Source organism: Entelurus aequoreus, linkage group LG24 (genome assembly GCF_033978785.1).
Source record: "Entelurus aequoreus isolate RoL-2023_Sb linkage group LG24, RoL_Eaeq_v1.1, whole genome shotgun sequence".
NCBI lineage: Eukaryota > Metazoa > Chordata > Actinopteri > Syngnathiformes > Syngnathidae > Entelurus > Entelurus aequoreus.
In genome coordinates this window covers 14,490,128-14,509,648 of record NC_084754.1, presented here as the reverse complement: position 1 = coordinate 14,509,648, position 19,521 = coordinate 14,490,128, and the positions used below count along the sequence as shown (strand labels likewise).

The window sequence follows — 19,521 nt, the reverse complement described above, 5'->3', positions numbered from 1 at the left end:
CTTATCCGTGTCCACACACAATGCCACCGTTTAAGACCGCCTCCCTCCTCCGTCCGCCTACGCAACGCGACCTAGTACGCATGCATGAAAAAATGCGCACGTCATAGTTGCTTTGTGTGCAAGTTTTTAAATTTAACTTATCTGAACAATATCCAGTTTGGTGGTATTTCAGTTAACTGGAATCCAGTGTGCTGTGGGGCCCTATTGTAGTGAATCACACCTGAGCCATCATAAATTAATCAAATCTTTAATAAACACGTGAAAGTACACAATATGACAAAGAACATTTTACAACAATCAATATCGGGATCTAAATATCTGGTCAGGACACTCCTCACTCTTTTGCCTTCACCTTCATTGTCCATTCGTTTTTGGTGACTTTATATACGCTGGACCTAGACGTTGAGTCCGCGACATACATGGCGGACATTAACTGATACGGTCTGCTTTGCGAGTCCAAAAGCATTCGCCATTTTCCGTAGTCTTCCCTCGACGCCAGGTAATACAAAGCACACGCTACTTTTTTTATCACATACGGGGGAGCCCGCATTCTCTACTTCGACAAATGGACAAAGTTTTTCGGTAAGTAGAATCACAGCTGACCTGGACATTCGAAAGTTCTCTTGCCGTCTGAGATGTGTTGTATCCCAAATAGCTGCAATCGCTTTCTCTTAAGGTATTCATGTGTGATTTCCACAAGCGTCTGTACATGTAAAAGAATGAGAAACACGGGCATGTCTGGATGACTCGCCTCCATCTTTCCAGTGGTTAGCTCCGGGTTGTTATGAAGCTGGCTGTGGCACGTTCTTTCTGACGTCACTTCCTGTGTGGGGCGCGGTCTTTCTGGCGTCACTTCCTCTCCGAACTCAATTTGTAAACGATCAATGAGTCCATACAAAGCTAAGAGCCGTAGATTCAAGAAATAAACGACGCACTTACCCGTGTAAAAAATTATCAAAGGAGGGTTACCTTAAACGATGGTTTAGTGTGGCTGAAACGGGGCTTAGTAAAAATAATTATTCGTTTAAGGGGTTATCCGGCTTAGTGTAGACATAGCCTGAATATCTTCTTGTACTGGTTGTATTGATCACGGTTAACTGCATTGATCCACACATCCACTTAACACTGGCTTACAGAACCATTCTAATTAATCACTCTTTTGGCTTCCATCTTCTATCTTACACTGCCATGAAGCATTAGTGGACTAAAACCAGTTAATGGGGACATTAATGATTCATGTAATTAAAGATTTCGACAGTGGCTTCAATGTGGTATGTATTCATGAAGAAATATAGTTACTGGCTGCTGTATCTTGCTTTAGTTGTTTTACTTCTCAATGTTGCAAGGTTTAGACGCGCAATCCCATCTAAATCCTGGCTGATCTAAAACTCAAATCGACTGTTTACATGGACACTAAATTATGCAATCCGATCATGACATGCGTACAAGCGTATAATTCCAATGAACCTTCTGGGCATGCAGAGAGTTATCTTTTTTTCCCTGAAATAGTAGTAGAAGAAACTACTTCCGTCTACTGTAGGTTGTAAACAAACGCCACGTCCTCAGCTCATTTGTCCTTTGTGCCCCACGTTTAATTTTCCTCCTCTCTGGCACCATATGTCAGTTTATGTAATTGTTTTAAATTTACAACTCAGTGTTTCTAGTCTTTTGAATATCAATGTGTTCAACAATCTTTTAACCTTTCTAACAAAAAAGATTGTTAGGACAACCGACTAATCCTGCTTCCTTCTCGCCATATTTGCTGCTTTGTGTAAACATCCCGCTGTCTCAAAGGCAGAAGCGAAGCATAATAACATGGATGTGCAGTATATGAGTGTCTCCATGGTGAAACTGCATAGTACAAGCAACAACCTCATCTCAATAAGGCGGTCAGCACCAGTTATCGATTGTACAAGCAGTCTTAGTAGATCACATGCAGTACGCCCATTAATAGTACATGCAATTTTCCTAGAAATGTGGCCCCCAAAACATTTCACTAGACCACCAGTACTGGCCATGAAATGAACGTGTACTGGCTGCTTGAAAGGCAGCAGCGTGCACAAATACACAACACTACCAGTTCAATTCAACCCCCAAAAAACATGTGCATGGCCTTACCTGGTTTTGATCATTGGCATCTCAAACGTAATGTTCTCTACCACGGTGGCGTTCAGCAGCCAGGGCTTCTGGGAAGCGTAGGCCACAGCACATCTCTTCCTACCACAGGGTTCAAATAAAACAGTGTCATGGTTACGGTTAGGGAAAGGGTTGGGAAGGCATCCATCTCTGTGGCTAATTAGGTGTGAAAAGAGCTCAAGTCCATTAAGAAATGACCTAAGCATTGTTAATGTGTGTTTGTCAGGTCAACATGCAGTCAGTGGGACATGTAACTACAGTATTATCTACAGTGCATTTCTAGATAAAAACATGGCAATGGCTGTTGTGTTCTGTTGATGACGGCGTGTCTCCATGGAGACTGCCTTTAATGTGTCATCAAGTACTCACTTGATATCCCCGTCACTGGCAGCATCTCTGTCTGTGGGACTGTAGGAGGAATATCAAACACGTGCACATGTCAAAACACAGATAAGTGTTATTCTTCATCAATCACGCCTACGTCAGTCTTGTAATGATTTGCAGCCATCCTTTCATGGTTGACCTTAAAAACACTAAAAAGGGTAGAACCTGAAGAACATCTCTCAGGTACACTGCCATGATCTAATGACATCAAATACAGGAGGGTTTTTTTGTAAAAATATTACAAAAGCAGCAATTTATTTCTAATTGTTCATACACTACAGCATGGTATTGATGTCTTTTTTTAAAATATGTGAACCCAATGCCAGCTAGTGTGGCTGTGCGATAATATGTTTTGTAAACCTCACTCCCCGCTGGTCAATGAGTGGATAGCCCAGGGCTCCTAGCTCATTGGCTAGCGGTGCTCGACTTAACTCTCAATTTAAATTGCACCAATCCACAAGTGAAATGTATGATTTGGAAGATAAAAAAGGCTGTGCTTTTTCTATTTACACAATGGAGATGCCTCATAGATTATTTCCTTGTCATCTATCAATTATTGCACAATTATGTATCACTGAATTTTTGGAATCGATAAAAATAATACATAAAAAAAATATATACATGTAGAGATGGGTAGGATTCTGTGCTTTTATAGGTAACAGCCAAATTCCGTCGGTATTACTTGGTACCGTTTCACGTAAAATCAAAGGGTACCAAATTTTGATGCCTTTGTTGAACGTGGCGTCGCGTTTGGTTGCAGACTTGACACCGGCTCAAGCACTTGGCGGGCAAACAGGTATTTGTAGTTGACCGCGTCTACATAATGTTGTAAGTTTCCATGTCAACAAAGAAACATGCCTAATAGAAAGCACTCAATAGCAAGGCTCCATTGTTGAAAATGTGCTGGCTCAATACTGATTTACATTGTATATGCCGTATACATGTTACTTTATTGATTAGCATTAGCAATTTTGCAAGGCTTTCTCAACATCTCCAAATTTGGTAATGACAACTACAACTTATATAGATGCATGTTCCACTTAAACAGTTGGTAAGTAATAGGCACAATACTTACAGTATAAACATTAGAGGTAGGGGAAATAATACATTTTAAGATGCATTGCAATTCGGACATGGACGATTATAAAATCGATTAGTAAATGTCAATAATCGATAATTGATTTATTCATTGTAAATAAAGTAATGCAGACAGTTCTAAAATGTGTCTGACTGCAGCAACCTCCTCACTGAGAGATCCGACCAGCTCCTTTGTTATAGGGTATTTATGTTCTAGTTTTGCACACATTTCCATTAATTTAACAAATTTAATGCGAAATTCTTATTACAAAGGCACTGTTTTTTAAAAGTTGCAAGTGATAAATGCTTATTTAATGTAACGAAAATAAATATATAACTGCATGAATATACATGAATTAAAGATGCATCAATAATACATTTATAATCGAATAGTAGATCCTGAATCGCAATCGTATAGTATCTAGTTAACACTTTGTAGGGCTGAACAAAAGAAAAGACTGGCACATTCAACTTAATGGCAAAGACTACTTCCTGACTACGGCAACACAATGTCAGAAGTGTAAGAAAACAAGATATAACAACTGGACAGCAATCGTATCATCATCAGATCACTTTTAAATATTACATTAAAACAAAATTATATTATTAACACCTATTACAACATGAATACATACAAAAGTACCGAAATTGGTACCGTTGAGTACCAGTCTGAATTCCCAGGAATCGGGAATTGGTACCCTATCGGTTCAAATGTGAAAGGCAGCCATGCCTGCTGAATATATAAACATAAGTGTAATGCAGTTGTTGAGAGCAAGTGTGTGCACCCTGTGGAAGTGTTAGTCTATCTATAGACTCATGGAGGACTAGCTGTCACGGTCCATCAAGGTCTACTGAGACAGGAAGCAGTGCCAACACACCTGCTGTTAAATGCTGCAGTGTGTTGCCAATGTCATATGGAGCCACTCTGTTTGTGGATTTAAGAGGATGTTTTTAGACATATTTCTGCTTTAAACACTCACCTTTCGTCACCTTCCGACTCTGGGTTGGGTAGGCTGTAACAAAAAAAAAGTCAGACAAAATACTTTAGAAGTCCGCATTTTATCTTTGTTAAAATAGAAAACAATAAAATATTTGTTATGGTCAAAGAGGAATGTCTTGGTCTCTCACACAAACCTATTTAATCAATCTAATGACTTCCATGCAGAGTTCAGTAAAAATGTTTAATGCGTTGTTTGGGGCTCTGTTGAAGCCCGCACATATTTTTAGGGTGGACCAATTGAAAACTCCTCCAGAGAAGGTGACTCTGATGGTAGCTAAGCGCTGCCAGACAGCGCAGGATGATTTATGGCAGCTGTGAAATGGCAATCACTACAGCTGTGAGGAAGTTAGATGGTGTCGGCCATTTAAGAAGCGCTGACCAACAACACACACACACACACACACACACACACACACACACACACACACACACACACACACACACACACACACACACGCACACACGTTCACAAACACACTGTAGCCCTGTGTATGAAAGTAGACAGACTCCAGTTAGGTGGTCATGTTTCCATCAGCATGAAGCAAGAGATATGGTTTTTGATTGCCAAATATATAACAAGCTTCAAGTGTTGTGTCTTCATTATATCGCAGTCAAATTTGTTGTTACGTTTGGGGCATTTTTAATCAAATTTTACGTAATTTTGGTCTGAATTACATATGTAATTTACGTCTTATATGTACAGTAGTACCTCAACTTACGAGTTTAATTGGTTCTGTGACGGAGCTCTTAACTGAAAACAATTGTATCTCAAATAAACATCTCCCACTGAAATTGACGCACCCCCCGCCCCCCCTCTCCCAGCCAGCATTATTTAATATCTAACACAAACTTTTAGATCAGAAATATCGTATGAGAATAATACAACAAAATGTACTACTAACAACTATAGTAGTTTTATGAAGTAATGTATAATAAAGTACAGCATTTACCTCAGAGAGAGGACTTCAACAGCAGCTTTTCCATATTTTAATGGATAAATGTCCACCGTTTTGATATTATTTTAATTTGGCTGGCATTGAACTCATTCTGCTTCAGTTTGGTGCAGACTAGCAGTGATCCACTCAAATTGTTTCAACAAGTTGGCAACGCGCTCAGCCATGTTTTTAATAATTGATTTCTTTATTTCAGTGAATATCGTCTGCTCGTTCTTCTCAGCACTGTTCTTCACACAAACCTTCTTTTTTCCAATGTTTGAAAAAACAACGTTATGTCAACCTCTAGCTATAAGCTAAAGTTATCGAGTAAAATGAGATGTTTTGGTCATATATTACGGGGTTAACTGTGACATTTGCTATCCCAACTAATGGCAGGATGCTTGTAACTAAAAGTCTTGCTTGTAACTTTAAGTATTAGAATTAGCTGAGCAACAGGTGGTATCTTAAAACACTGTTAAGTTGGGGCACTCTTAAGTTGAGGTACCACTGTAATATAATACAGCAGTGGTTCTCAAACTTTTTTCACCAAGTACCACCTCAGAAAACACTAAAATACAGTATTGTAGTAGGCCTAAAATTCATTAAAAACAAGGCATAGGTTTTATTTAACATGTGTATTAAATGGTTTTGGTCACTGTAACATTACACACAGTTTGAACAGTAACAATGTGTTTGAATATAGGAAAATAAAACATTGTACTTTAATCAAGGGATTTTTTGGCGTACAACTAGATGGAACCCTCATACCATAATTTGAGAATCGCTGCAATACAGTATTTGTCTAACTCTCTATTAAAACACAAAAGATATTCACCAACGATGGAGGCATTGTTTACGTGCCTACTTTTCATGTTAAGAGTAAAAATGTTGATGCACTCTATCTTTGACACCTGCCTCATCCGTACCACATCCCCACATTGGTGAGGCTTTTTCAACATCTCCAAATTTGGTAACGACAACTACAACTTAGATGGATGCATCTTCCATTTAAACAGTTGGTATGTAATAGGCACAATAATTACAGTATAAACACTAGAGGTAGGGGAAATAATCAATTTTAAGAGCATTGTAATTCGGACATGGACAATTATAAAATCGATTGGTAAACGTGAAAAATCGATAAGTGATTTATTCATTGTAAATAAAGTAATGCAGACAGTTCTAAAATGTGTCTGACTGCAGCAACCTCTTCACTGAGAGATCCGACCAGCTCCTTTGTTATAGGGTATTTATGTTCTAGTTTTGCACACATTTCCGTTAATTTAACAAATTTAATGCAAAATTCTTATTACAAAGGCACTGTTTTTTAAAAGTTGCAAGTGATAAATGCTTATTTAATGAAACAAAAATAAATGTATAACTGCATGAATATACATGAATTAAAGATGCATCGATAATACATTTCTAATCGAATAGTAGATCCTGAATTGTAATCGTATAGTATCTAGTTAACACTTTGTAGGGCTGAACAAAAGAAAAGACTGGTACATTCAACTTAATGGTAAAGACTACTTCCTGACTACGGCAACACATTTAGGACAAACTGAAATGAATGCAAACTTACAAATGTCAGAAGTGTAAGAAAACAAGATATAACAACTGGACAGCAACGTTATCATCATCAGATCACTTTTAAATATTACATTAAAATGAATAATATTATATTATTAACACCTATTACCACATGAATACATACAAAAGTACCGAAATTGGTACCGTTGAGTACCAATTTCCTCATCCGTACCACATCCCCACATCATACTTGCCAACCCTCCTGATTTTTCCGGGAGACTCACGAATTTCAGTGCCCCTCCTGAAAATCTCCCGGGGCAACCATTCTCCCGAATTTCTCCCGATTTTCACCGGAACAACATTATTAAGGGAGTGCCGTGATGGCACTGCCTTTAGCGTCCGCTTTTTCACCATACAAACAGCGTGCCGGCCAGTCACATGTTGTATGCGGCTTCTACAGACTAAGTTACTGCAAAACATACTTGATCAACAGCCATACAGGTCAGACTGAGGGTGACCGTATAAACAACTTTAACACTGTTACAAATATGCGCCACACTGTGAACCCACACCAAACAAGAATGACAAACACATTTCGGGAGAACATCCGCACCGTAACACAACATAAACACAACACAACAAATACCCAGAATCCCTTGCAGTTCTAACTCTTCCGGGCTACAATATACACTCCCGCTACAACCAAACCCCGCGCCCCACACCTAACACTCCCCCCCCCCACGCCCCAATCTCCCGACTTCGGAGGTCTCAAGGTTGGCAAGTATGCCCCACATTGGTGAGCCTTTCACTTGAGTTATATCAAACCAAAACAGCGGTAAAATGTAATGTGTAATGTCTTGTGATTTATGTATTCTTTTGTATTATGACCTGTTGAATGTTTACTATTTAACCTGCCTTAGGACAACGGATGAAAATTAGCTATTGTGCTAACTCCGGCATATTTACATTGTTGCTCTTTGTTGGTGAATATGCATTGTCCTAATTCAAATAAATAAATACAAATAAAAAAATGCGGTGGGTTTTGCACCACTCACTACAAACGACACTACTACGACACAGCCAATGTCGGCGTCATTTTCTCTTAGGCGAGCCCGAAAGGGACAAGCGGTAGAAAATGGATGGATGGACGATCAAGTTGACAAGTTTTTGGCAGAACAATTAACGCACATGGTTTTAGCACATTTAAAGCCCATTTCCAACAGAGAGGAGGAGGATCCTCTGGCTACCGGCAATTAAAACACACTTAAGGTTACTACATTGGGGAAAACGAGTGCAAGGTGACTGACTGTATATATGTTATTTTACATCTAGAGGGCTCTAATTATGTGAAAACCTTTATTTAGAAGGCCATACACTTGTTTTTATGCTTTAACTATGAAAAAGGATCCTAATTTACCGTGGCTAGGCCTTGAACCAATTAGAGGCAATACACGAGTGATTACTGTAACCCAGTTCCATGAAACAGTGGTACTGCAGATATTAGGTACGGTATCAGCGTGTCACATTGATTTTGCAAGTACCTAAATGACTCAAAAGGCCACACCGAGCAGGCAGTGAAAACTGTAATTTGGAAAATGGCTCCATCAGACCTCTTCACCTGATGGTGCTTGGAAGATACTTGAACATAAATGCTGTCATTGGGAGAATAATGTCAGTAAATCACAGCTCTCCCCCTTGACTCCACCATTCAAGACATTTCCCCTTCCTTACTCACACTAGGCCATTATTTTCTGCTGCTTTAGTGCAATTTTCACTGACTTTGTGTATTATTTCCAGTCTTTTGAGTCATTCTGATTACTTCTCATTTATTACTTGTGAGAGGAGCTATTGCGTTAATTAAAATAATCTTTGGTTTCTCACGTGTTCCAAATGTGTATATTTACTGTATATCTGGTTACTGTGACTTCACAAACTACAACAACAATGGGGGACTTTTTGCTCTCAGGAGTATAAATGGCTGCACATGATGGATACACACATTCCGACTAGACATGGTAGGTGGGGTCTTCTGGGGATGGTGTGTCGATCAAGTAGCGGACACTTTGTTGACAAATGGAAACTGATAGTGTTGCTATCCTGGGTAAGTGGTGACACATTCACATTTTGTTTATTTAAACTCATGACGTCCAGAGTTTTGTAGGGAGATGGTAAAGTTTGATTCTGTTTTTCCATACAACTACATTGACTTAGTATCGCCACCCCTGATGTCAAAAGTAGTATCAAAAAGCAGCAAGACCTGAGGTTAGTTGGTGGAAATTCATCAGGACGTACAGAAATAACCGTAACATGACATATTTAGCCCTGCAGTTGGTGCACAGGTCAGGACGGCCGGGCGATCTAAGGCACTGCGTTCGGGTCCCAGTCTGCCCTGTAGGCATGTGTTCAATCCCTCTTGTAAGTGTTTTTAGGTTGGCAGTATGAGGCAAGGTATGCAATAATATAAATATAAGCAGAGCTAAATTTAAATTGTATTCAGTTACGCAATAACTACATTGAAGTCGAGTTTGGTAAGCATATATTTCCTGTAATCATAATTATTAAAAGTTCTGGATCAAACCAGCACCTCAAAACAGATCTGATTCGTCCTTCCATGTTCCACCATTAAGCACTCTGAAGTCTAAATGGCATGTAGAATGTCAAATATTCTAAGTCACTGACCTGTAATTCTAGCGATGTTTTATTGCTGTGTCTTACTGGTCATAATTCAAAGTGCATTACCGGTAGTCTGTCAAGGATGCTCAATGTATTGCTGCAGAAGGGCACATAAATAAAAAGCAACAGTATGTCCCTGGCAGCTCAATCGCCTCAGAGGTTAAAACGATTCAGTCCAACATACTGAGATATTAGTTATGGGGGCGGAATTGTTAACATTTCACCTTTTGACTGAAATGAACTTCAGTACATCCGTTTCCATGACCAATATTGCTTTCAAAATGACAGCAATATTGTATCAAGTCTAAAGCAGTAAATATGCTCCAAATTGACTTCTAAACGTGTTACTGACCTGTTCCAGGTGACTGTTCCTGATATTCTTTGCATCTCGCCCAAAGCTGCCAGCAACAAGGAGGATTTACCACAACCCACTTGGCCCACTATCATGGTCAGCTTACCTAAAATCCGGCACAATAACATTGTGAGTCACAAGACAAGAACTTAATAAACTGTTACCTACCAAAAGGAATCATGATGTCCACATTGACGAGGGTTGGTGGTCCGTCAGTCCAGGTGAAGAACCCACTGCATATCTGAAGAAAGACAAACAAAGTAGAAGCTCAATTAAAGTATTTTTTTGTTGATATAAGGAATACATTCCTACAAGTCAATCATTTAATATTTGTCAAACTTTTATGTAGATATGGGAAAATAATAATTAAATTGGGGGGATGAAAAAAATAAAATACAAACATGCAACAAAAATTAGTCAAGCATTTCAGTTTATTATAAAGCATTATTTTTTGGAGAATTCATTGAACAAAACAAACAATAAAATCCCCTTAACTGACAGGCAAGAATTAAATAGATTCCCTTCCACTTCGTTTCACTCGCACCTTGATACAGATGTCTTGGTCCACAACCAGGGAGGGTCCATCGCCCTCGTTATCCCCCTGCGACGAGGTGTAGTTGTTCCAGTCGTCCCTTGGGGGGCGCTTCCTGTTCACAACCTTAAGGGGCTGGGGGAGTTCAGACAAACAAGCTAAAGAAGGGCGCGCTTTCGAGGATGACTAGAGGGTTTTATATAATGCATATTACACAGAGAGGGATGAGTTGGAAGAATAGATGCAAAGTTAGGTTCTTATAGTGCTTGTGTGAGCTTACACCAGTGTCACAGTCCAATAAACATGCATGTTGGGATAATTGGAAACTGTGTAAATGTGAGTGTAAATAATTGTTCATATGTGCCCTGTGATTAAATGGCGACCAGTCCAGACTCCAAGGTGTACCCGACTTCTAACATAAAGTAGGCTGGGATGAGCTCCAACGACCTTTTCAACTGCTTATCATGTTTAGGGTTTTTAACAACGCATTATGTAATAATGGTGCATTATGTAATAATGTTATACACCACCAAAATGTGGTGTTATTACATAATGAGGTGAAAATGTATTACATTACATTTTCACCTCATAATGTAATAACACCACATTTTGTAATAATCTACCGCATTTTGTAATATCATTCTTGACCAAATAAACTTTGATGCATTTTGTAATAACTTTCACATATTCCAAATGTGGGTGCATTATGTAATAAACCATCAAATGTGATGCCTTAATTAGAAAAACAGCAACATGAAACATCTGATCTTCATTAGAATTAATTTTAAGACACTATTGTGATGTTTCATTGATCAAACATAAATCAAATGTAAATGTACTGCAAAACGGGGATTCATATGGCCCCATTCGTCACTAGGGGATGGGAGGGGGGTCCACTATCCACTTTAGCTGCCAGATGGCAGTAGAGTGTTCAATATCCCAAAATATGTTTTGTGGCAATTCCTACATTGACCACAGCATCAATTGCTATGTAGAGTGGCACTTTCCATCATTTTCAGCAGACTGCATTGCAAAATGAATTCTTACTCTCACATGAGATCCACCCAGGAATGAGGCCATATGAATCCCTTCCCTATTGTATTGATTTTAGTGGAAAATGTGATTGCAAGCAAGCAGGGATGTATACAGAATACCGGTATTTGTTGGTACCGGTTCCTAAATGGGTTAAGATTTTGGACAAATGATTTTGGATGAATGATGCGGCTATCGGTATTTTTTTAATCCAGCTAAACGTCGTAATTATTCACTTCAGGTGCCGCTGTTACGCATAATTTTTTTTTTATAGGTTTTTTTTTTTTTTTTTAAACACGGGTAGGATCTGTTAATCAGCTTGGAATAATCACAAATAAAAAAGCAACACCACACAAAAGTTTGTAACAACAATATTTCCTCCTCAAAAAGTTACACACGTTAATAAGAGTTAGGGTCAGTTTGAAGTTACATTTACTCCATTACATTTACCTAAGTAAATTTTTTGATAAATTGTACTTGTCAGAGTATTTTAATGTAATGTACTTTTTACTTTTACTTGAGTATTTTTGTGACAAAGGAACACTACTTTTACTCCGTTACATTGAGTTTAATTCCGATTGTTACATTTATTTATATAACAATAATTTATAACCTTTTAATTAAGGCTTGCAAAGACGTATTCATTTGTTCCGGCAGGCACTGTCACATGACTCAGTTTGACCAATCCAATGTAAGCAGTGGTGAGGTTCGACTCCATTTCACCAATCAAACGGAGCCTGGCAGTCACATGACTCTTTTTGACCATTCCAACCTAATCACAATTGATGTTTGACTTCATCCCACTATTTAAACACAGCTGGCATTCTACCTGGCGAATAACAAGCCGGTGGTGAGGGACTGTTTACGCCAAACAAGCACACAGTAGAATATGAAATAGATCAGTAGGGACAAGAGGTAGAAAATGGATGCATTTTTAAATAATTTGGTAAAATAGAAATGTTCCCAAAGAAGACACTTTAATTATGTGACATGACGTCAGTACATCCCTGTTTGAGACAACCGGTGGACAGAAACCCCCTAAAAAAAGTTGACTAAAAAATAAATATTATTGTATGTCTCTGCTGATTCTAATAACCACAAGTGTCATTTAAACACATTAAATCATTACTAATAACATTAAATATCAGTGAAAGTACTTATCTGTTAGATCCGGAGCTTCAACGTTACTCTACCCACCTCTACTAACGACCGCGCTTCATCAATCGTCCTCCTAGCGAGCCAGTAATCCACAGGCCAATATTAATCCACACAAAAAAGTGAAACATTTAAGTAATCAAATAATCCATAAAGTTGCTCTGAAGCAAGATAGTAATCGCTGACAGGTCTCTCTCTAGTCGCTGTTTGTGTGGCATCAAAACACACCATGCTTAAATGCACACCCACCTAACATGCTAATTGAGTGCATTAATCTATATTATATATTTAATATATCATGTAAAAGGTCTGTGCTCTGCACATGAATGCCATACATAAATATAATTTCTAGATGAGTGGAATTGTAAGTGATAGACCAGAGCGATGGATCTGTGTGGTCTCGACGAAATGATGACGTAACAGTTGCGTTGCGCCTTGCACTGCAAACATAGTTGCCTTGTTCAAGATTTGAAAAGCAGTTGCTGATAAAAGACTTCCCTGCTGTGAGATATTACATAATGTTGGTGGTGTACAACAAAAAAATGGTAATAAAGAATGTATTATATTACATCTTTATTTACACTGATTACATTAAGTACTGATAAGCGTACTGATGAATATAGTATCAATATTGGTATCGATATTGATAAAATCCTAAAAATATACATCCCTACAAACACTACTGAAATACAATCCAGTTTTATTATCATATTATTGACATGTATATAACCAGTACATTAAAATGTTTGAAGATATACACTCATGCAATATGGATGATATTATGCTAATGATATTTTTTTAATCTGTAGATTTTACAGTAAAAAAATGGTAGCTTAGTCGCCAAAATTTTAGTGTAAAATTTATAGTGAGTTTTACACTGTAAAATAAATAAAAAACGTGAACACTGTACCGCTGTCATTATTTGAATAAGCTGCCAGTTTGTAATGTAAAATCTACGATTGCTGTTTTTACAGTACATACTGTATTAGGAAAAACAGTACCACTTATTTTACAATATAATTCTTGTGACTGAGCTTCCATTTTTTACTGTAAAATCTACTGACGTTTTTGCATGTATAGAAACACTAATAAAAATATGAAAGATAAAAAAAAATGTATGTCATTGTTGCATGTTGTTTTTCAAAACATTTTGTGATGAAAATCTAAATATGATGCATTATGAAATAAACAACTTTTACCTAAACTTACAGTATGTTACTATAGATTATATAAAACAAGAAACCATGTCTGTACAGTAAACATTTTATTTTAACCAAAGACTTTTAAGGCATTGAACCAATTATATTGTCTTAGAAGATGTTGTGCCTCTCATCTGAGCAAGCTTCATCAGTTCCTGAACAAATACTATATAAGAAAACTCTGGTCTGAGGGGATGGTGCAGGTCTCCAGAGTATGTATCTTCTGTAATAGAGACATGCCAGACATGCAGCTGCTCTCACAATATAGGTAAACAATTTTTGTTGTGGCATGTCTACCTTAAAAATAAGATCCTGCACCATCCCCTCAGACTACAGCTGTCCTATCTAGAGACCAAACATATTCTAAGTTGATTTGAACAGTCCAGTTGTGATCGATACAATGCTCTAGGAAATTTAGAGCCTACCCAGCTTTTATAAATTGAGTCTTAGAGGAATTTATGTTCTTTTGGGCATTTGAGTCATTGTAACATGCATACAATAAATAAGAGCCTACCCTAAAATTAATATTTTGTTGATTCAGGAAGTCTTTTTATTTTCATTTTTGCATGAGTTCAGACTTGTAGATGTCTGCACTCGCGCTGTTAGAAAATTGTGAATGGTCGATGTTATAAGAACATGTTGGTACAATTACTTACCACAGCCTGGTACCTATTTTGGTTATGATTGTTGGAGCCCAAGGTCAGCGTTGGTCTGGTTTCCAACTCATCTCCGATCTCATCACTTGAGAAAAACTCGCTCAGCTTTTGAACACTGCAGACACAAAGACCAATTAAATATTAAATCGCCACAGAGGAAATTTCAACCATGAACCAAGAGACAATGTAACAGCTTTCATACATCTCTAAGTACACTTTCAACTCCAGATATATATTCAAGTTATTTGTCTCGAGCAAGCAGGTTGCAAAAAATAGACTTGAGCTCACCTTCACTTGAGTGAGACCAATGATTCCCATGAAAATTTTGAATGATTTATTTTGAATTTAACATAATGCAGTTTGGCTGTTTTAGCAGAATCTGACAAATGCAAATGCCTTATTGGTTTGTGAAGGCTTAAGAAGGGCCTGTAATTATAAAATGTTACTATCATGTTACAGTGACTTACATTGCTATCATTTGATTCATTCATGCATCTCATTAATCATTATGCATGTCAATAGAGCCGGTCTGTGTGGGAGAGGCGACAACAGTGAGATGCAAATCGGATTGATTTTTTTTCTCTCTTAGTGAAGTGAAAGGACATTAATCCAGTGTCTCACAAAGTGTGTCAGTTAGAATGATCCCAAAATAGACATTTCAAAGGAGTCAAGACCAAAAAAGTGACGACCGGCATGGTGCAGTCTAATGTTTAAATAGTCATAATGCAACCTTTACATTAGACATGGAAATCAACAGTGACAATATGCAAGTCACATGTCCTCACTGCCTGCACAATCTTTACTTTACAGCATAATGGCCTGTTTGGCTTAAAAAGTGCACATAAAGCACTGTGCCAAAAGCTATTCAGTGTTTATGCCCATTAACATGACAATATTCCAAAATTGATGCCCTTGGTTAAACAGTGTTTAAAAAAAGAAAGTCAATATGCTATATACAGGCAAGGACAGCAAATTAATCAAAACTTAGCTCATTATTATACAAATTACATTAAATTTTACAGCCACATCCCAGTCAAAGTAATTTTTACAGACGACTCAATTAAATAGTCGATGGAGTGCAATTAATCACCATGAATGTGAGTTGGGATGTTTTTATAAATGTGATAGGGATAGGGGATAGCTGTGAGAGGCTCCAGCTCACCCGTGTAAACAGGATAAGCAGTAGAACATGAAGAATACTTTAGCTATTGTCATGTGGGTTTCTACCTAAATCCTCCACTAAAGTGATTGCAGTGGCTGACATTCTTTGCAATAATTGCTTCGTTCTGCTACAAGTGGCAATAAGACCACTCTCAAAGAGCAGAGTTGTTCCACTCCTGGCTGCTTCTCTAGACAAACCAGTTCTTTGTCTTCTTTTTCTTTGTTCTTTACCTGACGAGAGCTTTGACAGTCGAGCGCACCACGCTGGAGAGCAAGAAGAGAGGCGTGACCAGGATATGGAAGAGGGACAGGGAGGCAAAGGCCACAGCTGGAGACAGGTCAGCGTCCTCGGAGATGTGCACATGAACAACAAACGTCTGCAGGAAGTGAGGGTGCAGAGAACAGCTGAGAACATTCTCAACTGGGACCATAGATCTTTAACATTTTGCTAAATGCTTGTGGCGTGGGTTAAGTACATTGATGATGAACAAAACCTGGTCCATGACAGCATCAATGTGCAAAGAAAGAACAGGTTGGCATGATACACTATCTGGACAACTGTCCTGAAGCACACCATGAATTATTTATTTCAATGAAGACAATCGTATGACTGTCTGAGGACTGTTTGCTTTACAAAGTGAGAATAAGAGCACTTACATTAATGCTTTGTAATAGAACAGATTAGAAACGGTTTCATACTCACTGTCAACACAGCTGCAATGGGAATAGCTGCATTCATGAAAACTGGGAATCAAAGAGAAATAAAGACTTGGTCATAGGATAACTTTGTTGTAAAAGATACTGAATATCCTCCTGAGAGAATTGTTTTGCTTCATTTTGTTTTGTCAGTGTTACAAATTCCCCCCCAAAAAGAAATAGACCCATTACGTAAAACATACACTACCGTTCAAAAGTTTGGGGTCAAATTGAAATGTCCTTATTTTTTAAGGAAAAGCACTGTACTTTTCAATGAACATAACTTTAAACTAGTCTTAACTTTAAAGAAATACACTCTATACATTGCTAATGTGGTAAATGACTATTCAAGCTGCAAATGTCTGGTTTTTGGTGCAATATCTACGTAGGTGTATAGAGGCCCATTTCCAGCAACTATCACTCCAGTGTTCTAATGGTACAATGTGTTTGCTCATTGGCTCAGAAGGCTAATTGATGATTAGAAAACCCTTGTGCAATCATGTTCACACATTTGAAAACAGTTTAGCTCGTTACAGAAGCTGCAAAACTGACCTTCCTTTGAGCAGATTGAGTTTCTGGAGCATGACATTTGTGGGGTCAATTAAACGCTCAAAATGGCCAGAAAAAGAGAACTTTCATCTGAAACTCGACAGTCTATTCTTGTTCTTAGAAATGAAGGCTATTCCACAAAATTGTTTGGGTGACCCCAAACTTTTGAACGGTAGTGTAAATGCCCACTGCAGAAAACACTGATTCTTAAGAGGATATATTTATTCATATATACTCTCAAATACAAGCAACTAACAAACTAATAATTCTGAGGTAAAGGTACAGGACAGTACAGCGAATTATGTATTTGTATTACCCTCCTGTTTTAGGCTGTTTACAGCACAGATGTCAAACTCAAGGCCCGGGGGCCAAATCTGCCCGCCACATTATTTCATGTGGCCCACAAAGCCTGGAAATAATATGTGTTAAAAAATGCTTAATCTATTCTTACTAAATATATTTGTTCTTTCCCTTTTGACATTAAAAATCATGTAATGCATGCAATTGCATATCTTTTAAAATTCAATATTATCAATCAATCAATCAATCAATCAATGTTTATTTATATAGCCCTAAATCACAAGTGTCTCATCAAAGTCAAAATATTATATTATGTATTTCAAAAATATTTTTTGTTAAAATAAAGATAAATACTGTACTTAAATATCTGCTTGACTTATGATTTAAAAACAAATTATCCAATCGTAGACAGTAAAATTGACAATAGATTTTACGGTTAAATTCCGCCGACTGAGTTTTTTTTACGATACAATCAGCTTTGGTACTGTTTTTTCCCAGATACAATAAAACACTAAAACATTTAAAAACAAACAAAAAAAACATTAAAACAAAAAGATTTTACGGTAAAAAACAAACAAACTGGCAGCTCTGTTGCTTGAAAAACAGTGGTATTGTTTTTCCATTCCATTCCATTTATTAAATGTTTTTATATGCTGTAAAAAAACCCCACTGCTTTTACTGTAAAAGTCCGGTGACTGAGCTGCCAGTTTTTGAAGTGAAATTTAAATATTTCTTTTGCAGCTTATGTAAAAAATATATTGTTAATGTATTATATATATATATATGTATATATATATATATATATATATATATATATATATATATATATATATATATATATATATATATATATATATATATATATATATATATATATATACACACATGTATATTCATGTAATACTCATTGTTAAATGCGGCCCTCTGAGGGCAACCATAACTGCGATGTGGCCCTCAATGAAAATGAGTTTGACACCCCTGGTTTACAGTAATACGTACTGCAGGGTATTTCTCTTATCCAAATATTATTTTCTGTGTTGGCATCATCAAAGGGGATCACAACATTTTCATTTTTGATATGATACTCTCGTTTTTGATCACTGCCATGACATTTAATGTTTCATCTTTGGTATCAAATTGTCATTATCCAGCATGTGTATCACAGATGTGGAGACTGTAAGCTGTGTTGTTTTAGGAGATAAGGAGAAAAACAAACAGTGAACATGCCTTCCTGTTCGGATACATAGTGAAATCTAATATTTACTGATCACTATTCTTGTTGAGTTAAAACATTGACTTATAAGTTATAGTTTGTTTGACTTTTAGGACAATATCCAACAACAGACACATTAGCCTGCTTACTAGATATGGATGTGTAAAGAGCAAATGCTTGCAAGCTGGTCAACTCCTTGCTTCTGGTCTCCTCCACACTTTCACAGAAAATACGTTCCCACGCATACAACTTCAGCAGTTTGATGCCCCGTAGAAGTTCATTGGTCTTTTTGAGGCGCTCACTGGAGTATTCCTGAGGGGACATATAGAACTAGGTCTTCACAGTCCATTTAACAAAGGCATTGATTATTGTATCTGTGCTAAACGCAGGCAAACTCAGCCAACATAGTTTATTGTCCTCTGTTTACAGTCCATGTTGCAGTCATGCAAGCAGCGGCATCCTCACGTTCATGTTTCACTCTAAGATGTTATTTTTAACTTGATGTGCGCCAATGATGAGAAAGTTTGTCTAATTACCTCAGTTATATCTAAAGTTCTGTCGGAGTTTGTTTTGAATGGCGCAGAGCACACAGCTCTAACTATCATCACACTGGTGTGTGACGTGATAACTGCCTGTGCAAACAAACACTGTGATGAATCTTCTGTCATCTATGATAAGGCAATATTTTTTTTTTTATTATTCACATGCATTAACGCAGTAACGTTGACAGCCCTAAGAAAAATATATTTAAAAAAAATTATGTTGTTGAACATGCAGCACACAAATTCAGTATGCCTTTTCTACATCTTTCTATATTGATGCGCTATCTCGACAACAGGACTTATTTTAGCATGCCTAAGATGTGCCTAAGGAGGTGCCAGTGTTGTGATGGTAGATCTGGAATGATCAAGATGCATCATCCTAGGGTGCACCTTAGA

General features: G+C 37.5%; 1 protein-coding gene across 14 annotated transcripts in view; it reads right to left on the bottom strand.

Moving 5' to 3' along the window:
* abcc8 (ATP-binding cassette, sub-family C (CFTR/MRP), member 8) overlaps positions 1–19,521 on the bottom strand; it is a 124,516-nt gene that overhangs the window by 45,839 nt on the left and 59,156 nt on the right. For 11 of the 14 annotated variants that reach the window (XR_009824362.1, XM_062036179.1, XM_062036173.1 and 8 more), the window contains 10 exons: positions 18,733–18,895; positions 16,529–16,569; positions 16,057–16,202; positions 14,665–14,779; positions 10,635–10,808; positions 10,259–10,331; positions 10,091–10,196; positions 4,578–4,610; positions 2,506–2,544; positions 2,119–2,217 (listed from right to left, as the gene is read on the bottom strand). Coding sequence is in view for 13 of the 14 variants with exons in the window: in XM_062036179.1 (XP_061892163.1) it covers positions 2,119–2,217; positions 2,506–2,544; positions 4,578–4,610; positions 10,091–10,196; positions 10,259–10,331; positions 10,635–10,808; positions 14,665–14,779; positions 16,057–16,202; positions 16,529–16,569; positions 18,733–18,895 (989 nt within the window). In the remaining variant the exon portion in view is untranslated. The remainder of the gene's footprint in view (positions 1–2,118; positions 2,218–2,505; positions 2,545–4,577; positions 4,611–10,090; positions 10,197–10,258; positions 10,332–10,634; positions 10,809–14,664; positions 14,780–16,056; positions 16,203–16,528; positions 16,570–18,732; positions 18,896–19,521) is intronic. The other 3 variants (XM_062036172.1, XM_062036177.1, XM_062036175.1) reach the window with 1 other exon arrangement.